This window comes from Parambassis ranga, chromosome 15 (assembly GCF_900634625.1).
Source record: "Parambassis ranga chromosome 15, fParRan2.1, whole genome shotgun sequence".
Classification (NCBI taxonomy): domain Eukaryota; kingdom Metazoa; phylum Chordata; class Actinopteri; family Ambassidae; genus Parambassis; species Parambassis ranga.
The window spans coordinates 16,154,655-16,174,905 of NC_041035.1; the positions used below are offsets into that span (position 1 = coordinate 16,154,655).

The window sequence follows — 20,251 nt, forward strand, 5'->3', positions numbered from 1 at the left end:
TCCACGTTGGCCGCACATGCGCAGAGGGTTCTGTCACCTGCTGGAAATTAGAAGCGAACAAGGAAGTCGAGTTCTGAGAGCTGGATGTTAGGCTGAACTAAAACAAAATACATCTCCGCCGCATAGTAGACGTCTGCTCGCCAGTTGTTAGCTGCGTCGGCGTGACAAGATGTTTAAAAAACTGAAGCAAAAGATAAACGAGGAGCAGTCACCGCAGAGGAATGCGCAGTCACCACAGCAGGCCCAGGTCAGTTGTTGTGGTCGGTGCTAACTAGCTAAGAGCTAGTTTCTGTTTACGCTGTCTATATACTAGCCAAATCAAATGACCATTCTAGCGCAGAAGTATTGTTTATAGGTTTTAAATAATTGTCGTCTAATATTAGGTTTCCTTTCGATTCATTGACGCCGTTAGCAATATGCTAAGCCACTTACTTAGCCTCCTAGCTCTGATCAGAAGTTGCTCCTGATAAGGTGCGTTCAAGTAAACTTGTAACTGGTAAAATCCTGTAGTCCAGCTGGAAGAAAACTACAACAGCATGCAGTCCGTGAACTTTGTAATGGCTAAAATACCAGCCATATATCAAACGACACCTAGATAATATGGGCGTGTCTTTATTATGCTGCAAGTAGATGTCAGCTGGCAGCTTTATTTGACAGTGGCAGATCCCGCTGAACGCCTGTCATTGTAATGCACTAAACCTATGACACACATTGCAATGAGAAGGTTAACTTACACTATCATTAGATATACGGATACTTCTTCATGTCCCGTTTTGTGGAACAAATTGTCATCAGTTTCATCACTCCCGTTGACTATCTGCAAGTCTGATAGAGCCTCAAGGCGAAGGCTAGCAAACAGTGAAACAGAATGACAAGAAAAGATACACTAGACAACCAACAGCATGATAATTGTTTTCATTTGGATTTATCTGTTTCAACAGGCCGGCAGTGGAGACCGGCGCAGCAGCCAAACCCCACCATTCCATCCTGATGGTATGCCCTCTCCCAGTGACAGAGAGGTAGGCGTGCTGTCAGCCTGAGATAGTTTTATGTTTATGTGATTGTGCTCAAACTGCAGCCTGCTGAGATGTCCAATTCCCTTCCCAGCATATGTTCTAATTTTCAGTCAAGAGTTATGCTTCTGTCTGGCTTCAGAAATCTGTCATGTGTTTTGTTATGCTTAATGTTCCCTCAGCAGCAAACCAGTGCCTTTTGATTGCTGTGAATGAGTGACCAGGAGTGACCAGGTTAAAACTTTCATTGTACTTTATGCTAAGAGGCAGGTATTATCTGTCGGACTTACTTTTCTGGGACATTGAATTGAAGCCAGCATGGGTTTATGTACTTCAGGGGGGGGGCATATGGGCCAAACTGGTGTGATCATCAGTGTGATTATGATGTTCCAGAACACTCATCCCTCCTTCCTCAGAGTTTAACTATGTTACATGGGACAGGAAGGTAGCATTTGATTTTGACAATTTGGCTAAATGTTATGTTGTTAACATGCTTTTCAACATAATTAGGGTTAGAAAAGAAGGAAAAGAAGAAAAAGAAGTAATTAGCCAATGAAGATTCTCATTTAGAGACTATGATGGAAAGCAGGTCATATTTCATCATGTGTATGAATAATTGATATACCCACCCTCAGCGATTCTCTACGTCTGGTGACTAGTTACTGTATTTTACTACAGTGGACAGTCTAAGTCTATTGATGGTTAATATGTCTATTTTGGAACTTAGACATGGAGCTTTATACATTTCTGGTACAATTCAGATTCCAAATTGAAATTGTGACAGTGGTTCTTTTGCTCAGGTGACTGTACGCTCCTTTATTTTTTTATCCTATGTAAACAGGTGTGTTGTTGTAACACAGGCTCATGTACCCTCAGTTCAGAAGCTTCTTGTGGTATGGCAGCATCTTTTTTCACCTCACAGATCTTTAACACTTTGACACCTCTGCAAAGTATTTAAGGCAGTTTTAGCCTATTTATGGCAACACAATATCATAACTGAAGACTGTATGTAGAGATGTCAAACTGTTATTCATAACATCAGTATTGATTGTTTCACTTTTCCACTTTGCTTATTTTTTTCTTCCAGTTCATGTAGTCTCTCTCCCCCTGTCTTGCTTTCTACTTTCTGTTTTTCTCCTCATCCACATGAGTCTCTCTCGGCCAGCCTTCTCTAGAGAGGCTGGTTAGACACTCCCTCCAGCGCTGTTTCACACTCATGGTGTTGTTTTTCTCATTGCTCTCTGTGTTCCTCTCCTTTCCCCACCTTTCGTCCCGTTACTGCACTGACGGGGTCAGATGCTGGCCGGGATGATAGCAGAGCCCGCTTTTCTCTCTGAGTATACTATCTTTGCTCTGGACCATTCAAAACGACCCCAAACGGCCCAGGTAGCCAGTGTGGTGAGTTTGTCCTCACTTCCTGCCTCTCCCTCCTCATCTTTCTCCTCCTCCTCCTCTTGCCCTGTTCCTTCCTCCTGTCTTCTGCACCCTCTGGGAAATCGGTAGAGGACTGTGGCCCAAGTAGGGACAGCTTGTTCCCTGCTCTCTGTCTCCTATTTGCTTTGGATTTAGCATCAAGAAGGCATCTCATATGTAGGCTAACCCTGCATCTACTGTAATGGGAGTTTGTGGTTTACCTTGTGGGATAGACCAATTCTCTGCTCTTTGCCCCGTGTTGGTACATTGCCCCTTTCAGTTACTGTGATCAGTCAATGAAATGAGTATTCCCCCTTTGTCTTTAGGTAAACTTAGTTGCTTGGCTTATAGACCCCTGACACCCTGTGATGTTGCCTGATGGCCTTTGTCCCTTCTCCCATAGAAGTATGTTTATTTGGAGAGTTGATGTTTTTTTATGGGCTCACACTTTTTAAAAGGTTTAAATATTGATTTTCCTATAACTCCTCCAAGTAAACAAACAGACCAGAGCAACGTTTGTAGAAGCCTGTTTTTTTAGAGCTCACAAACTGGAAAAAGCGTGTTTATGTGTGTTAGCAAGAAGCAAAAAGATGAAAAAAAACTCATTTAATATTTTGCCAATATTCATACAAAAACAGCTTTCTTCCAGAAATCTGTAAGCAAAGTCTAACAATGCACACTTGGATTTTTCAAACATTTTATGCGGGTGTTAATATACATATACTACATTTGTTATTATTGTGTTATTACCATACCATATAAGTGTTATTAGATTATAAGTACTTCTCTTTAGGCAATGTGTGGATGTACCCACATATTTACTAAATGCATCTGCATTAAGATGGTTTCAATCCTCAGCATTGCTTCTACAACAACGCCTCCAGACTGTAAATCTAAAAACCAATGTTACAGCATGAATGAGCATAAGAAAGCTCAGATTGTTTATTTTTAATTCATAAACTGAGCGGAGCTGTCAACTAGTAAATATGCTGATTTTGTCAGATGATGATGTCCTTATAAAAGAAGAGCAGATTCACAACAACACCCGGCTATATATGTACATTTTATTTGTCAGTTTTCTGACAAGAAAAGCAGAGTAGGAATTCCTGAATCCTTGCTCTAGAGATCGGAGACATATGTGTACTCTGACACATTTAGGAGTCATTATCGTCTCTTGGGATTAATCATAAATACCTTAAATCTTATCACAGTGTCCTTGTCATGTTCCAACATCATGTCTTTACATAAGGTTGATTTTGTTATTGCATGATAAAAATTCCATCAAACACTTTTATTAAATTAGTTTTTTTGTTTTTTTTAAATTGGAAAAACCAACTTGTTTTGTTAGTTATGTCTGTGTAATCCAAAGGTTCTTTTGATAAATCTTTATGTGTTTTTAAATTTTGTGTGTGCACTGGTACTTTGTAAAGCTAGTGGCAGTTGCTGTCAGTCACAGGATTTGGATTCAGGACTATTTTGGCTTCTTTCTGATCTGCCATAGTGATGATATTGATGTATATTGGTTGAGCTTGGTGTACAGAAATAGAGGGACTTATGTCTTGGTTTAGTGTTCGGTGTACTGTTACCCATGAATTATCCATGAGTCATTATCCACTTTGCAACATAACTGAAAATAGCTGAGCAACAGTGGTAAGCATGTTAGTGTGATAACAAGCAGGAGTAAAGAAGTGCAAGATCATTATGTAAATAGTTAAGTTATCATATGTGAGGTATGCCACAACATTTACAACTTAAAGGTAAGCAGTGGAGTTTTATAGTAAAATGTTACACATTTAGGTTTGATCCTAAAACATTTAGTCAGCAGATTTTGATCCCTACATTGTGTACATCTTTTTCTGACAGTCTCCTTCTTGCATACCCGAATGCTTATGGTTCCGTGTGCAGGTGAATAGGCAAGAACAAACAAAACAGAACCCATTAAAAAAACAGTAAAATCTAGTCATCCAAAACTGAATATTTAAATCCTGACTACAGATTTAGTTACAGGAATAATTAGCCTTCCAGGTTTAGCCTACCAACAGTGAAATTGTTAGTGTATCCTTCATACTTGTTTAGTACTTAAAACACAGAGTCAGGAGTGAGTACTGTGTCATGAGGAGGAAACTGAACAGGACACAAGCATATATGTTGAGTGTTTTGGACAGTAATCCAGAAGAGGAGTAGCTTGGAGCTGGACAAGGGAGGAGAAGATTTGCTCACTCTGATCCTGCTTCTAACAAGTCAACTAAACCAACTAAGCTGCTAAATGTTTATCTTAATGATGCCTTGGTGTTCTTGTAATACAGCTGCACACAACGCTGCCATGCATCCTTAATTCAAATACCAGCTCTCTTACTTGACTTTAACTGTCTGTTTGTTCTGACCTAATGGCTGTTCTGTAGAATATCGTCTTAACCCTTTTTTTGTTTGTGGTACAGTAGAGATGCCTTCTTTTATGTATTTAACCCCTCTGTTTTTTCCAAGTTGCATGAGGGTACCCATTGCCCCTGCATTGCTCCCAGCAATACTAATATTGCTCCCTCCAGAGTAATCAGGGAGAGCCATGCTGGGTGTGGACAACTAACTGGTCCAAGTTCACTGCAGCAGCTTTTCTCTCTCTCATAATATCCGTTTTTTCTGCAGAGTGCCTCTAAAGGACCTGCAAGGTCTCCCAGAGGCAGCATCAATGGTGATGGAAGTGCTTCTCCTCAAGTACGTATTTTTTATTTGAGCCCCCGATGTTAATTGAAGTTATAATGCAGTAATGTGTAAGAAACTTCTTGTGCAATTTTCTCAAACAGAGAGATGAGTTGCAGTCATTTGCCCAGAAACTACAGGGTAAAGTTCCATCAATGGAGTCGCTGATTCGTGGTGGTGCCAGTCGGGCACAAAATCTGTTCCGCTCACCCTCTAAAGAAAATCTTGTCAGGAGCCCCTCACGTGAATCACTGACACCTTTGGGAGAAAATGAGTCTACAGGTGGCCCCTCTTATGATCCACCCTCAGATATTGAGAGTGAGGCAGAGGAGCCACCAGGGAGCACAGAGTCTCTTACTAAAGATCAGCTCTTACACCGACTGCTGAGAGTGGAGAGGAGTCTGGGGAAATACAGAGGAAAGTACTCAGAGGTGAGAGACTTACCGAGACTTGTTTTCCTATTTGGTGCTCGGCACACAGCCATTCAAGCATAAAGCTATAATTAATACGTTTGTTTTCTTCTTTTTGCAGCTGGTTACTGCGTACCGAACAGTGCAAAGAGATAAAGAGAAAACACAGGTAATTTCAATCAAACTACCGTGGTACCTTATATTTTAATTTGGTAAGAAAAGGGCTTTCTTGTGAGTTACTTAATTAGAAAATGATTGTATTTAGACTGATACATTTTTGTTCTCCTCAGGTCATCCTTAGTCAGAGTCAGGACAAAGCTCTCCGCAGGATTGGGGAGCTGCGGGAGGTATGGCCTTTTTCTTTACTTATGTCTGTCACAATATAACTCATATAACTAAAAAAGTTTTACTTAAAGGTGAATGTACTGATTGATCTTTAGGAGCTTCAAATGGACCAGCAGGCCAAAAAACACCTTCAAGATGAGTTTGATGCTGCGCTGGAGGAGAAAGACCAGATGATCACTGTCCTCCAAACCCAGGTGGGTGTGTGCTGTTCATGGGATGTGATTATAAGCTATATACAGCAAGCTCAATCTCAAAGAGATTAATTTGTGTAACTATTTTTTGTAAGGTTGCTTTGTTGAAGAAACGAGTCAAGGGGGTCAACGACAGTTCGCAGTCAGCTGAAGGAGAGGTCCCTCAGTCTGAAACTGCTGAAGGTGCTACTTCTGCTTCGCAGAGTCCTTCCAAGGAGCAGGGGCTAGAGCCTGAAGTCACTATGGGTACGAAAAGTCTTTACATGCATTTCGAATATCATTGATATACTTGCAGTGTAAAAGGGAGTAACTAAAAATGACAAAATATCAGTTCATTTTTTGTACCATCATACTAAGATGATGACTGTTTATGGATCTACAGTGTCTAATCAGTGAATTTTAATTTCTGGCCAGAAGAGGGCAACAATGATCCAGCCAAACTTATGGAGGCTCTGCAGAAGCGAGTAAAGAGACAAGAAAATCTGCTGCAGAAGTGCAAAGAAGTCATGCGTACACACAAGGAGCGGAGTGCTCAGCTGGGCAGTGAGAATGAAACTCTGCAGGAGCAGCTGCAGGAGAGACTACAGGAGCTGGAGAAGATGAAGGTGGCTAACCTATATTTAACTTACAGTGCTTAAATGGAGGCATTTTTCAGTCAAATTAATGTATAATTTTAGATAATATATGCTTATGCATATTATTACTTCATCAATAAGGTATTCCCATAAACATCCCCCAGTAAAATGTAAGCATGTGTCCCACTAATAGGGAAGTAGCCTGTAATTATGAAGGGGTTGGATGAAAATGGGAATCTGGGATGCTGTAAATGACTGTGCAGTGTGTTTAGGGTAATTAATGTGCTGCAAAATGTCTGCCAGAGGCTTTATGGTCCAATGATGATGTGACTTCATTATCTAAGAGACACAGCAGATTGCTGTGGTTCTCAGAGGCCGAACATCCAAATTCTCTGGCGAAGCGCCATAGCTGGGGTTCATGTCATGTCAGCGTGACATGACTGAACCATTGTTTGCATTGATTTCAAAAACATTTTGCTTCAATGGTATGACCGGCTTGTGAAGTTTGCAGCATGTGATATTAGATGTTTGTTGCTACAAAGACACTGTGATAATAGACCGCTTATCTGTGACTGTAAGTCAATTGACTCGCTTTCATTCACTGCCATTATTTTCGTTTTGAATCTGCTCTTTGTGTGGGAATAGAGCCTCTCCTGTGTCTGGAAAAGCAGAGGTTAACAGGCTTCTAGACCTTTTAAGCAGTGTGACGGGATTCTGGAACTGCTCGGCTGTGTTCATCCCTTGACTCAGACAAACATCCCATAAAACAGAACATCTGTCTGTAACTCCAAACCTTCAATTCAGGGTTTTTTTGACAGAATAATTTGCTGTTTACGCTGTTTATGTTCTGTGCCATAAGATCAGTTGCCTTGTTTTTAAACTAACACGCCCTGAATGCACGAGTCTTCACAGATATACCAGTAAATATAAAACACTCACATTTCACACCTGATGGTGTTTATCATTATAATGCAGAGATAATGTTGCACACAGATCAACATCTGAAAAACAAAGCCAGCCCAGGATTTCCTGTTTTTAAACCACTGTGGCACCAAAACATAACTACTACATGCCACTGCTACAAAACTGGGCTGTAATTTGGGTTGACTTGTTGGTTTAGGGCTTGTTGTACACCCTTTGGTTATTTGGCTTGTGGGTGAGGCATCCTGGGTGGTGCAGAAAACATCTCAATCTGAAGTTATCATACCAAATCATATACAGGATATGAGTCAGAAAATCAGAGTGTAGAGTAGGATTTATGTCACATATGACCTTCTCATTTTAATTCCTGTCATTTTTTTCTGTTTCAAGGAACTGCACACAACAGAAAAGACTAAGTTGATCACTCAGCTGCGTGATGCCAAGAACTTAATTGAACAGTTGGAACAGGACAAGGTAAGTGAGGAGCTTTTTAGACTGTGGTCACATCTTGATTGTGTAAAGACACCTTGAAGTGCCATATTGTTTCTCTTAAACTTTGACCCCCGCCCTGCAGGATGGACATCAGCTTATGAGATCTCTGTGAGGAATGTTGAAAGGCCTTAAAGTCAGAAACAATTGATGCCACCCGGCTTGAGTTAGAGAGTACCAGAGATGGTACTTGTCAGGTTCAGTGTCTGTTCATTTGCTCAGTTTAAAGACTGATTTTTCTTTTATGGTTTACTGTTCTTTAGGGAATGGTCATTGCAGAGACCAAGCGGCAGATGCATGAAACACTGGAAATAAAAGAAGAGGAGATTGCACAGCTGCGCTCCAGGCTCCAGCAAGCTACTGCACAGAAAGAAGAATTGCAGGAACAGAAAGAAAAGTCTGAAAAATCAGGTGAGTGTAATTTAAATCATAGTGTACAGACATGTACAAACATTGTATATTTATTAATGATTTTTTTTCTTTTGTCTGAAAGCATTTGAAGAACTTGAACGGGCTCTGGGTGTAGCTCAGAGGGCGGAGGAGGCCCGAAAACAGCTGCAGGTTCAGCTGGAGGAGCATGTGAAACAGGTAGAAATAGCCAGTGAAGAAGAGAGGAAGAGTCTGCAGCTGGAACTAACACGAGTCAAACAGGAGGTCGTCACCATCATGAAGGTCAGGAAGTGTTGATTTGTTATAGGCACTTAACACAAAAAGTAGTATTTATTCAACAAGAGATATGACAGAAAGAGCATGTGCATTCATAATGAATATAAATATATTTACATGTAGTGTGTTTTTCAATTAGAAATCATCAGAAGACACCGTGGCTAACCTGGAAAAGTTCCACAGTGAAGCTCTGGCTGCTAAAGAAGAAGAGTTAAGTGACAGAATCAAGAAAGCTGTGGTAGGTGCCAAATGTTTCCATCAATTTCTTTTTTTTTTATTTGCAAAGGTGATTCAGAAAAGAAACAGTCTGTTTTAAATTTGTTTCAAATTGTTCTGTGTAGGAGCAATGCAAAGAAGAGTTCACACAGTTGGCAAAGGAGAGGGAACATCAGGCCGCTCTGTCTCTGGAGGACGCAGAGTTACAAAAGACAGCTATAAGGACAGAAGCTGATAACAAGGTTAAAGAGATACAGCTTGAGCTGGAGGCTGCAAGAACTGTGAGTACAAAAAATAAATATCTTGCCAAATATTTATTTGGTAAAATGTAGGGCTCCACTTGCACATTCACACCTACTTGTGCACACATACTGTCCACACATATAGGAATTCAAGCAATGTAACCATGTAAAGTAACATTGAAGTTTTTGGTACATAGTACAGTCTCATTGTTAGAATGTTTACTGCTAATGTTTGGCTACTTTTGAATTCATTAACGATTAATATAACTGCAGCAGAGTGGTTGATTAATTTAACCTCCTCCATGTGTTGTGATTGCAGAGGATATTGGAGCTGGAGAGCTCTGTGGACAAGATCTCACAAGATGAATCAAGTGTCACTCATGAACTTTCCAGTCAGCTGGATGAGTTAAAGAAAAAACATGAAGAGCAAATCTCTACATTAAAAGAAAAACACCAGGAGCAGCTGAAAAAGCACAAGGGCACCCGAACCCAGCAACACAATACTGCTCTTGAGGAGCTCAAGGAAAGACACAGAGTTGAAATAGAGAATCTTGTGAAAGAAAAAGAGCTGCAGTTTCAAACACATGTTGAAGACATGAACCAAAAGACTTTAGAGAAACTAGATGCGAAGCAGGCAGAGTTGGATGCACTTTCTGTTGAACTGTCAGAGGTGTTAAAGAGTAAAGAGCTTTTGGAGGAGAAGCTGGTGGCAGCTGAAGATGCTGATAGATTATCTCAACAGGAACATGAGAAACAGTTTAAAGACCAGGCTTCAAAGCACAATGCAGAGCTTGCAAATATCAAACATGAGCATGAGCAGTCACTTAGCGGCATAGAAAAAACTCTGAAGCAGGAACTCAATGCATTGAAAATTGTTCTGAGGGAAAAGGAAAAAGAAATCGAACAACACATCTTCAACAAAAAAACACTACAAGAGGAATCTCATTCCACAGCACAAAACTTAGAATCAAACATTAAGGAGCTGAACGAGCTGCAGCAGAGTTTATCACTGTCACAGCAACAAAACGAAAGCTTAAAGGAATCCAATCAACAGTTACATAAGATGTCAGAAGATCTTGAACAGTGTAAGAATGTTTTGACAGATTTAGAACATCAGTTGGAGGCCGCAAAGAATGATTGTCAACAAAAAGAGAAGTCACTTCAAGAAATAGAGCTCCAATTACAAGATACTAAAAAGGAACTCTCAGAGAAGGAGAAGTCATTTACTGCAGATCTGAACACTAAGTTGGAAGAACAAACACGCCTGCAGAAACAGCTGGAGGATGAAAAAGCTGCTCATGAAAAGAAGTTGAAAAACACTAAAACTGAGATGGAAGCTAAGCTGAAATCACAGGAAACAAAAATGGAAAAATTCAAACAGAAGGCCAAAGAAATGCAGGAGAACTACAAGAAGAAACTTCATCAGAATGAAGAAAACGCCAAGAAGGAGCTCGCAAAGAAGGAGGCAGAGCTTCAACAGAAAGAAAAGCAAGTACAAGACAAAATTGTAGAGATGGCACAAAAAAGTTCTGAAGGACTCAGCAGTGCAATGTCTGAACTGCAGACCAGCCATAAGGAAGAAGTGGAGAAACTACATGCCACACACAAGCATGAGATGGAGCAGCTGGAGCTTCGTCTAAAGGAGAGTCTGAGACAACAAGAGGAAGAATTAACAGAGAAACATTCACTCATATTACAGGAGAAGGTCCAGGAGCTGGAGGAAATATATCAGCAGCTTAGTCAAAGCAAAGCAGAGAATGAGCAAGTATTACGTGAACTAAAAGATTTAAAGGAGGACCTGGCCATTCGAGAAACCACTGTGCAAAAGCTGCAAGAAGAGCTTAACGAAGCGGCAGTTAAGCTTGAAAATTTGTCTCAGGGTGAAGCATTGCTAAAAGAACAGATGGAGTCGATTGAGAGGAACCTCAACCAGGCTCTGAACGAGAGAAACACCCTCCAAGACAAGCTGAAGACAACAGAGGAAGAGAGCAGTGAGAGGTTAAAGAACTTGACGAATAAGCTGAATGAAACGGGGAAACAGCTGGAAGTTCTGGAAGCTTCCAAATGTAAGCAAAGTGAGGACTTGCAGAGTAAATTCGAAGAAACTTCCATTCTGCTACAAGCCAAGGAAGCAGAGTTCCAGCAGCAATTAATTATGATCATGAAACAAATGGACCATTACTGTAAGGAAGTGGAGTGTGGCTCTAATGAACTCCAGCAAAGACTGGAATCTAGAGTGAAAGAGCTCAATGATAGACTACACTGTAGCCAGAAAAACATAGGGCATCTCAAAAACATTATCCTTACTAAAGTAGACAGAATTTGCACTTTAGAGGAGAATCTCCTCAAGCAGACGGAGCAGAATAAGAATCTATGCATTTCATTAGAACAAATGACCGCTCAGGAAAATGCTCGATTGGAGCAAATCAACGCCTTAACACACGAGAGGGAGAGTTATTCTCAGTCCATGGGAGAACACATTCAGAGAACGGAGGAACTGAGTGAAGCAAACAGAATCATATCAGAAAATTTGAAAACAAATGAGCTGCAAATCAGCAAATTGGAAAGCATCATCAGTGACATGAAAAATCAGCTAGCCAGTAGCGTATTAGAGAAGGAGGAAGCCATAAATAAGTTGAACCAGCAGTATAAAGAGGAGAGACAACAGGCAGCTGCTCTAATGGAAGAGACCATTGAGAGATTAGAGCAGGAGAAAAAGTCTGCTTTAGATCAAGCGGATTCACTCAGGAACAGCCTGGCTGAGCATGAGATGAAGGCAGAGACAAAGTTTTCCCTGAATGACAACACTATTACATCTCTACAATCCAGGCTTGAAGAGTTGGAGCGAGAAAAGAACGAAGCCGTGCAAAGGCTGACAGCAAATATTGACAATCAGTCCATCAGCAAGTCAGAGATGGACCAGGTACTGAGTGAGAAGGAGCAGAAAGTCTGCAGACTTACCTCGGAGCTCGAGAGCTGCCTTACTCGGCTCAGTGAGCTTCAGGCGCAGTTAGCCTTAAAGACACAAGAGTGTGAACAGCTCACATTAGACCTCAAACAGCAACACAGCATCAGGGAGACTGAAAAGCGAGAGCTGGTAGAGCAGCTGCAGCAGACTCAGATGCAGTGTTCTCAGAATGGTAATGTGGAGAAAGAGATGGTAGAAAAATTGAACTCCCTTGAGGAGGACAACCAGAAGTGTAAACACGAGCTTGAAAGGCAAAGAGAGGAATTTGAAAGGATGAAAGGTGAGGTTATCAAGAGCAAGGAGGTGACTCTGAAGGAAACTGAAGAGAGGTTATCTGCAGAAAGTGCACGGAAAGTATCTGAGCTGAAGAAGAAAGCCGAGCAGAAAATCAGTCAGATTAAAAAACAGCTAACCACACAGCTGGAGGAAAAAGAGCAGATGATAAAAGCTCTTCAGACTAGCCTGGAGGAAATCAAGGGCAATGAAAGTTCTGGCAAAGAATGCATAGAAACATTAGAAGCAAAAACAAAAGTGCTCGAGGAAGCTCTTGGCAAGCTCAAGGAAGAGCAGGAGAAACAAATTGAACAGATTGTGAGTAATGAGAGGCTTGAGAAAGAGAAGTCTTTAGAGGAATTGAGACTCGTGTATGAAGATAAGCTAATGTCTCTCCAAAGAGATACAGCACAACAAGGGGAGCTCAGAGACTCAGAATCAGCACTGCAAGAACTTGAGACAAAGCTCAAAGAGGCAGAGGAGCAGAATGGAAACCTTCATGTAGAAGTAAATCGTCTGAAAGAGGAAGTACGTGAGAAGGACGCACAGCTTGATCATCATCGGACAACCATCAAGCAGGTCCAGAGTCCATCAGAAGCTGAGGCTGAGGTGAAGGTAGAGTGTAGCAGCATGCAGCAAACCAGGAGTGTGATGGAAAACCACTCTCTCGTGCAAGAAGACGACGATGATTCTTTGCAGTCTCTCAAGAACAAATTGAGTCAGATGAAGAATGATAAAGAGAAGATCCAGAAAGACTTCACCAGGCTACAGAAAGACATGCGATCCCTGAGGAAGGAGCATGAACATGACCTCGAGTATGTGAAGAAAGAGTTGTTAGAGGAAAATGATAAAAAGCTGAAGTAAGTTGACCTGCTGTTGTCCTGGTATTGGTTGTTATTTTGTATGTCAGTGCTTATTTAAACACTTTGTCTTTGTTCCAACAGGACAGAGTTAGAAGATGCAGAAATGAAGCACAATTCTGCAATGAAGCACCTGCTTAGGGAGTTTAACACACAAATGGCCCTCAAGGAGAAAGAGCTGGATTCAGCCGTAAAAGAGGCCATTGGTGAGAACAAAAAGATATTTGCAATATTTACAACAGTCGGGTAGAATGATTACATCAAAACAGCATGTAGCTTTTTAAACTGTGCTTCTGAACTGCCATTGTTTCCTTGCTTCCTCACTGTTTAAATCATCTCACACTTGAGATGGCATGCAAGTGAGCGGTTTGGAAAATGACGCTAGGTGTTTCTTTTATGTGCCAATTTTGTCTTCTTCTCTTTTCCGTCGCTCAGGAAAGGCTCAGAGTGTTGAAGCAGAGCTCATCACCAGCCATGAGGAGGAAGTCGGTCAGCTGAGGAAGGTGGTTTCCCAGAAGGAGGATGATTTGCACAGAACAGTTCAGAAATATGAACAGGTTATACAGGTACTGTGAAAAAGTTCAACTTTAAACCAGTTTTGCTTAAGTAAGTCCAAATTTTATAGGTTTGCTCTGGAAAGGCAATGAGCCCCACCCAACACAGCACTTGTTGGCAGCTGTTTTCCTTTTGTCTAAAGCAGAGGACCTCCAGTACTTATAGAACATTTTAAACACCAGATAAATGATTCGGTTCCTGTTCATGTACCAGTTCTATTTAGACAACACCAAACCGGTACCCGTGTAGCAAACCACTGCATTTTGACTGCAGGGTCAGTGTCATATTCCAGTCTGTTAAGTGGGTAATTTACCAACTATTGGGCAAATGGATGGTGGATGAAAAACCCTAATGGTTGACACCATGTTGAAACCATTTACAACTACAAATGTTGTAAAAGTAGATAAACTGTGGATGTTAAATTATCTGTTATCTGTTATTCTCTTTTTGTTAACTGCATATATTTATTGTGTTAAAATAACTTATGTCTGAAACTATTACTTTTCATCAGAGATGGAAGGTCTGATGAAATGCAGTAGCCTGGATAATTTGACTGACATACTTTAGTTGTGCTGCTGAGAAGATGCAGACGAAATGACTGTGTTGTTTTTTTTTTGTTTTTTTTTGTTTTAAGAATCGAGAGGAGGAGATGGGAGACAGAGTGTGGCAAGTTCAGAAACAGCTGGAGGAGCTGCAAGCAAGGTGTCACGACTCTGCCGAGGTACAAGCGTTTCTGACCCACGCTCCCAAATTCACCAAAAGCATCAAACATCTGGGATTTTGCTGTTGTATTTATCTGGGGCATTTAAACATTTCCACAGATGTAGAACATCTTTACCTGCAGCTATTATAGTCCATTATATATGTGACTGGAGGTTTTGATTAAATTTATATCTTAATTCTGCTGAACTCATAAGTCATATCACACTGGCTTCATGGAATAACAATGGTCGTATGAAATCACTCATTTTCAGCTCCCTTCAGGGAAAAGACTGGAGTCTGATGGAAACATTAGTAGTTTTGAATGACAGCCTAATCCAGAACCATTTCTGTGTCCATACCAACAGCTTTACCCCTTTTTTGAAAGTTCATATCCAGGTTAACAGACAGAGCAGTTATCTGTGATCTTTCTCTTTTGGTTCCGTCCTTAATTGAAGGATTCTGTCTTAGAGCTCAGGGACAATTTGCTTACATACTTTGCTCTGATCAGTCTCGCTCCGGTCGTGTGGCGGCTCTCCAACGCTCACCGGATGCTGTGAAGCTCATTTAAATCACTCAGGAATGTTCTCCTCAGAAAACAGAGATTGTGAGACAGCAGCCAGCCTCAGTTCCTGTTCTCAATTATCATCATATGAGGTGATTCTAGACCTTAGATTTATACCACAGCAATACTCATATGCAAGATGTGCATACTGGAAAGAGGCCAGATAGGATAAAAGTACTCCAGGGAGACGTTTTACCCAGGTGCTGAGGTGCCACGAGACCCCTGCAGTGATTCTTTTACTTTTACACAAATGTCTGTATGCACTCAAACACAAAGAGTTATGCTGCTCTCTCTGCTGCATTTTTCCCAGGTGAGGTAATAACTTTATGGGTGGATTGTATGGCTTTATGCTCAGGGAGGCCTTTTCTTCCTACGGGCCTTACAAACCATTCTTCAGAGAGACAGTGGGTCAGTGTGCCTATCCAAAGAGACAAAACCACAGTGTCCACAAGTAGAAACCATTCAGTTCACTGAAAAAATGTATACTTTGCGGTAAAAAGCTTATTTTTGTCTTAAGCCTGATCAAAATCTGATTACTTTAGATCCATTTTCAGCAGCAGATCAATACTCAATACATTTGGCCATGGTCATTTTGGCACAGATGATTAGTTAGTTATAATAATATTGTGATTGTAGTGTTGTTTTTTGTTACTTAAATCCGTTTCTCTTTCCCTCTTCCTGTCTTTTGTGCACAGATGACCCCAGAAGAATTACAGGTACGTTTGTTGGTCCCATCAATGTTCTTACAACAAAATCTTATTTATTGAAGTAAATATAAATCACACTGTTTGTTCATCCATCCAGATAACTCTCTGTGCTTCTCTCTACCTCAGGCTCAGCTTGCTGAAAAGACCACTTTGCTGAGCGAGGCTCGGCTGAAGGAGCAGGAGTTTGTTGAGAGGGTGAGTGTCAGTCCCTGTGTGTGCTCTTTGTGGGGATAACTGCACAGAAAATCCATCGCTGTGTATTCTCAGGATTTTGTGGCCTGCAGCAAGAGCAGCTACTGCTCTCCTGCTGAAGCATCTTAATTACACAGCACATCTGTTTACATTTGGTTTAACCCTGTAAACAATCAGAGCAACGGCTCCCACAGTTTTCTCACACACATCGTCATCATCATCATCATCCCCCAAGGATGACCAACATAACGTGTATGTCCCATTCAGCAATTAGGTTAATGCATAGAATTAACCTACCGGGGTAAGAGGGGTCTCTTTTTTTTTTAATAATATGTGCATGCTTGTGTGTTTCTTCACGCTAGATTCACTCGCTTGAGGACAAGATTAAATGTTTCCACCGAAACACTGTTGTAACTCATCTTGGGAGCACACTGAAAGGTAATGTTAACACCATGAATCACTTAGTTCTGCTTCTTGATCCAATTTCCTTTACATTAGCGCAGCAAAGATAACATGTGTAACACTAGAAAACCGTTAGGGACCACAGGAGACTTTAACATGCACCCTATACACTTTGTATAGAATATAAATCTATAATCAATATGTTTATATTACATTTGAAAGAGGCTAGCTGCACAGCCTGACTACTGTGTGATGGTGTGTGTCATCTGGTTTAGCTATGCTTTTGAGTACATTTTGGCACACTAAGTCTGATCTTAGGCTTTCTGGATAGGATAAGAGAGCTGTGGCTGTAATTTGGGTTTGGTTAATACATATATCTGTTGTGGTTTAAGGTTGGGGTAAAACCTCCAGGGATTGACTGAGTATCCTCATGTATCTCATAACTCAGACATGGTGTGTCTGTGTCAGAGTATTTAGAGAGATTGAGTGAGTCCTTTCTGACCTCTCCTGCTGGTGTATTACAGAGAATCCTCTGTCAGAAGGGGGGCGGTGAAGAAGCCATCCCTGGATTTAATGGGTTTTCCAGATTGTGGTCTTTCTTACACAGGGTCCTCCAGCTCACAGACTTTTTGAGTCCTCTATATCCAATACACACACTATATCCAACCGTATAACCTGTCTACTATTAGCACAGTACTTTTTAGTGAAGCTGTCTGAGCCTAATGTAACTATCCTAGCTGTGTTCAATAGATAGCTGATCAGATGGCTGCTGGTTTATCTGGTTTTGTGTTGCTTGTGATTGGTGCAATGGGAGGCTCGGCTGGGGCTGCAGAGGGGTCAGGAGGACAAAGGCTGTGGGATTTATTGGCGACCTGGTACTCTCCATTCCTGAGATCAAAGACTGGTTTGCTTTTCTCTTGACACCTTTTCCTGTGCTCACGTAGCACCATCTCTCTGGGCACATGCAGACATAGCATAATATTTGATATGAGCAGAAAGCATGTGGATTTGTGGATTTAGACCTGATGGGGATATTTCAGTAGTAGTAGAAGCTGAAGTTTAAGTGCTACCAGCTCCGTCTAAGCTGTAACACACTCTTCCCATTCACACTTTTAGAGGGATAATGGTGTTGTAGCTTTGGGCAGAGAATTACAACACAGTTGCACTATTAAAGTGCTCATGCTGAGCCTTAGCCATTCTTTCCTGTGTTTATAGCTGGTGGTAATTTGGATTTGTACCTGTGCAGAAGGTGGTTCTGTATTTGGTCACTAACACAAACACAATGCCAAAAGCTGTGTTTGGAAGGAAAAATGTACATACACATATTAAAGAGAAGCGTAGCTTGATTTAGATCTCAGCAAAGTTTCACCTATATTTACTGTAGTTAACCTGGAAGATGCAGAGTTGATTTGATCACAAGTTCTTGTTTCTTATTACAGATCCTGGATTAAACGCCTCTGATCCTTTCTCAGAACCCACTGAGATGGAGTACCTGAGGAAGGTGTTGTTTGAATACATGATGGGACGGGAAACAAAAGTATGTCTTTACTTCTTACATCACTATATAGAACAAAACAGGGCGTGCTTGCTATTCAAATTATGGTTATAGCTGATGGACATAAATATAGTGCACGCATACAAAACTGTAGGTTTGTAAACATTAACAATGATTATGTATTGTCCTCCAGTCATCGCACACCTGAGCAAAGTACAAATATTACTTAAAAGCAGGTACATGATAATCTCTACCTTGATTGACTGTGAAAATACCAACAGGGATGGACTATACATGACATTTATAACATGAAGATAACTTCAGTTCTACCAGACTAGTCAGAATCACCATGTTAAAAAAGTTTTATTATATTGATATTATTTGGCCAGAAAGCTGGTGTCCTCCATCTGCCTCACAAAACCTGAGACATTTTAGGACACCATATAAAAGTCACGTTTTGTCCAGTCTCCTTCACTGTAATTAACAGTGATCTCCCTAATTAGCAGTCCCATTGACATGGTCCTAAAGTCAGCAGGATTTTCCCATTTCCTCAGCAAACAGTTAGTCTTTATGGCAACATGGGAGACCTCCCCTGTGTGGAGGATGTCCCCCAGGCCGCCTGCAAGCACATGCATCTAGCATGACGCAGATTTGCCATTTAAAGACATGCTGGCCTTGTTTAGTGTTCGTACAGCGGTTAGGTTTCCTACACAGCAGCCCTGTTTCTGATTATCCCCTGTGTTTATGGGCAAATGCATGCTCTCTGGCAGATAGGCCTGGAATTGATTATGCAGATAATTTCTCCTTCTCCTTTTTTTACTTTTAGGTGATTTGTTTTAATCTATAATCCAGATTTGATGGTGTCAGAGGGATTGATTGGCTTATCTAGTAGAATATTCCAATAATGAAAAAAAAAACTGTCATCAAATGAGATGTTTATTGACGCAGACCACCAAGGGTGCGTTCAGGGCCTCCTAAACAAAATATGTCTCTCTTTGTCTCATCATCTGCAGACAATGGCCAAAGTGATTACCTCCATGCTCAAATTTCCTGCAGACCAAGCGCAGAAGGTTTTGGACAAAGAAGACACGAAACCAGTTGTAAGCATCCATTTTCCAAGTTTGTTATGAGCTCACATCTTCATTGATAACTCGTATCAGTATTTGATTTAACATCATGTGATCCTTCCATAGCCTTGGTTACGATGAGTGTTTAAATGATTTGGATACTTCTGGATGAAAATGTGCTGCTGCTGCTGCTGCTACTGCTGCTGAAGGGGAAGACTGCTATGAATTTTATCCAGCCCTCCTCTTCATTTTATGTGTGTTGTAATGTGTGTGGGTGTGTGTGTGTGAGGACAATTTGAGGGCATAAGTGTGTGTGTGTGATGCAGTATGTGTGAATACATGTAAAGGTATAAGGGAAAAAGATTTTGACAGAAACATTCTTCCATAAATCCAGTTTTACTTTGAATTTAAGTTTAATTTATATGTTTTAGATGAAGGTAAATGGTTTTTCTTTTAGAATGTGTCTATACAGATTGGCTTGTGCAATAAATGATATCATTATCACATACTTATTGATTTATAGGTTTTCTGTGTTGTGCTGTCGTCTGAATCACTTCCTCTGTAAAACTGTAAACGACCCTTTAACTGTGCACAGGCACCACGTTAAGATACTGGACTCTGGACCTCGTTTTGTTCAGCACAGCTTTTCTACGCTTTATATTTTGACACAAACCCCAAAACACAAAACTGTAAAATGTATTATGATTATTAAAACTGTACTATACTGTAGGCACTATATACATTTTCAGACTAACAAATTAAATCTTATTTACAGAAGACATGTTGTCACTCATGTATTCTTATTTTTGTGCAGTGTTTGTCTTAAATTCAACATCTTATCTCATTACTTGTGTTGTTAAGGAGGATAACAGTGTTGACAGAGACACTTGGAGTGCAGACATCACAACATATCTGTGTTTTAATCTACAGTAGTGAGTCAATGGTATCCTTTATTTGACCTTTATTTCCTCCCTTCACAATAAAATGCATCCACCAGACCACAGCAGCATCTGTATACAGGGGCAGATTCTTTCACTGTGTAGTGAAATACTGTGTGTATAAGGATAAGGTTAACATTTCTTTTTACATCTATTCTAAATGTTGCACAATATGATGCTGAAGTGGGATTAAATTAATGGTTGATCAATTAAAAAACTGCAGATTTCCAGATGTTATTTGCCATTGATATTGGGACAACGTTAGGTGGCAGCAGTGCGCCCTCGTCTCCCTGTTTTGGTGAGTTGAGCCCCCCAAAAGCCCACGGGTGAAATGTGATGCTTTGCGCCTCAA

General features: G+C 40.7%; 1 protein-coding gene across 3 annotated transcripts; it reads left to right on the plus strand.

Annotated features, from left to right (window-relative positions):
* The first annotated feature begins 27 nt into the window (after nucleotides 1–27).
* Nucleotides 28–19,740, plus strand: golga4 (golgin A4). Of its 3 annotated transcripts, none has more exons than XM_028424305.1 (25): nucleotides 28–247; nucleotides 942–1,019; nucleotides 2,310–2,411; nucleotides 5,070–5,138; nucleotides 5,228–5,554; nucleotides 5,655–5,702; nucleotides 5,824–5,880; nucleotides 5,974–6,072; nucleotides 6,165–6,315; nucleotides 6,484–6,674; nucleotides 7,956–8,039; nucleotides 8,318–8,465; nucleotides 8,548–8,726; nucleotides 8,860–8,958; nucleotides 9,062–9,217; nucleotides 9,498–13,279; nucleotides 13,364–13,485; nucleotides 13,715–13,845; nucleotides 14,469–14,555; nucleotides 15,794–15,814; nucleotides 15,932–16,000; nucleotides 16,360–16,435; nucleotides 17,839–17,936; nucleotides 18,908–18,994; nucleotides 19,088–19,740. In XM_028424305.1, exons 1-25 carry the CDS (start codon nucleotides 170–172, stop codon nucleotides 19,100–19,102), a joined length of 6,354 nt encoding a protein of 2,117 aa, XP_028280106.1. In that variant the 5' UTR covers nucleotides 28–169; the 3' UTR covers nucleotides 19,103–19,740. The 3 variants fall into 3 exon arrangements, with proteins under 3 accessions (XP_028280106.1, XP_028280107.1, XP_028280109.1); XM_028424306.1 differs by having other exon boundaries at nucleotides 6,487–6,674; XM_028424308.1 differs by lacking the exon at nucleotides 2,310–2,411.
* The last annotated feature ends 511 nt before the right edge of the window (nucleotides 19,741–20,251 follow it).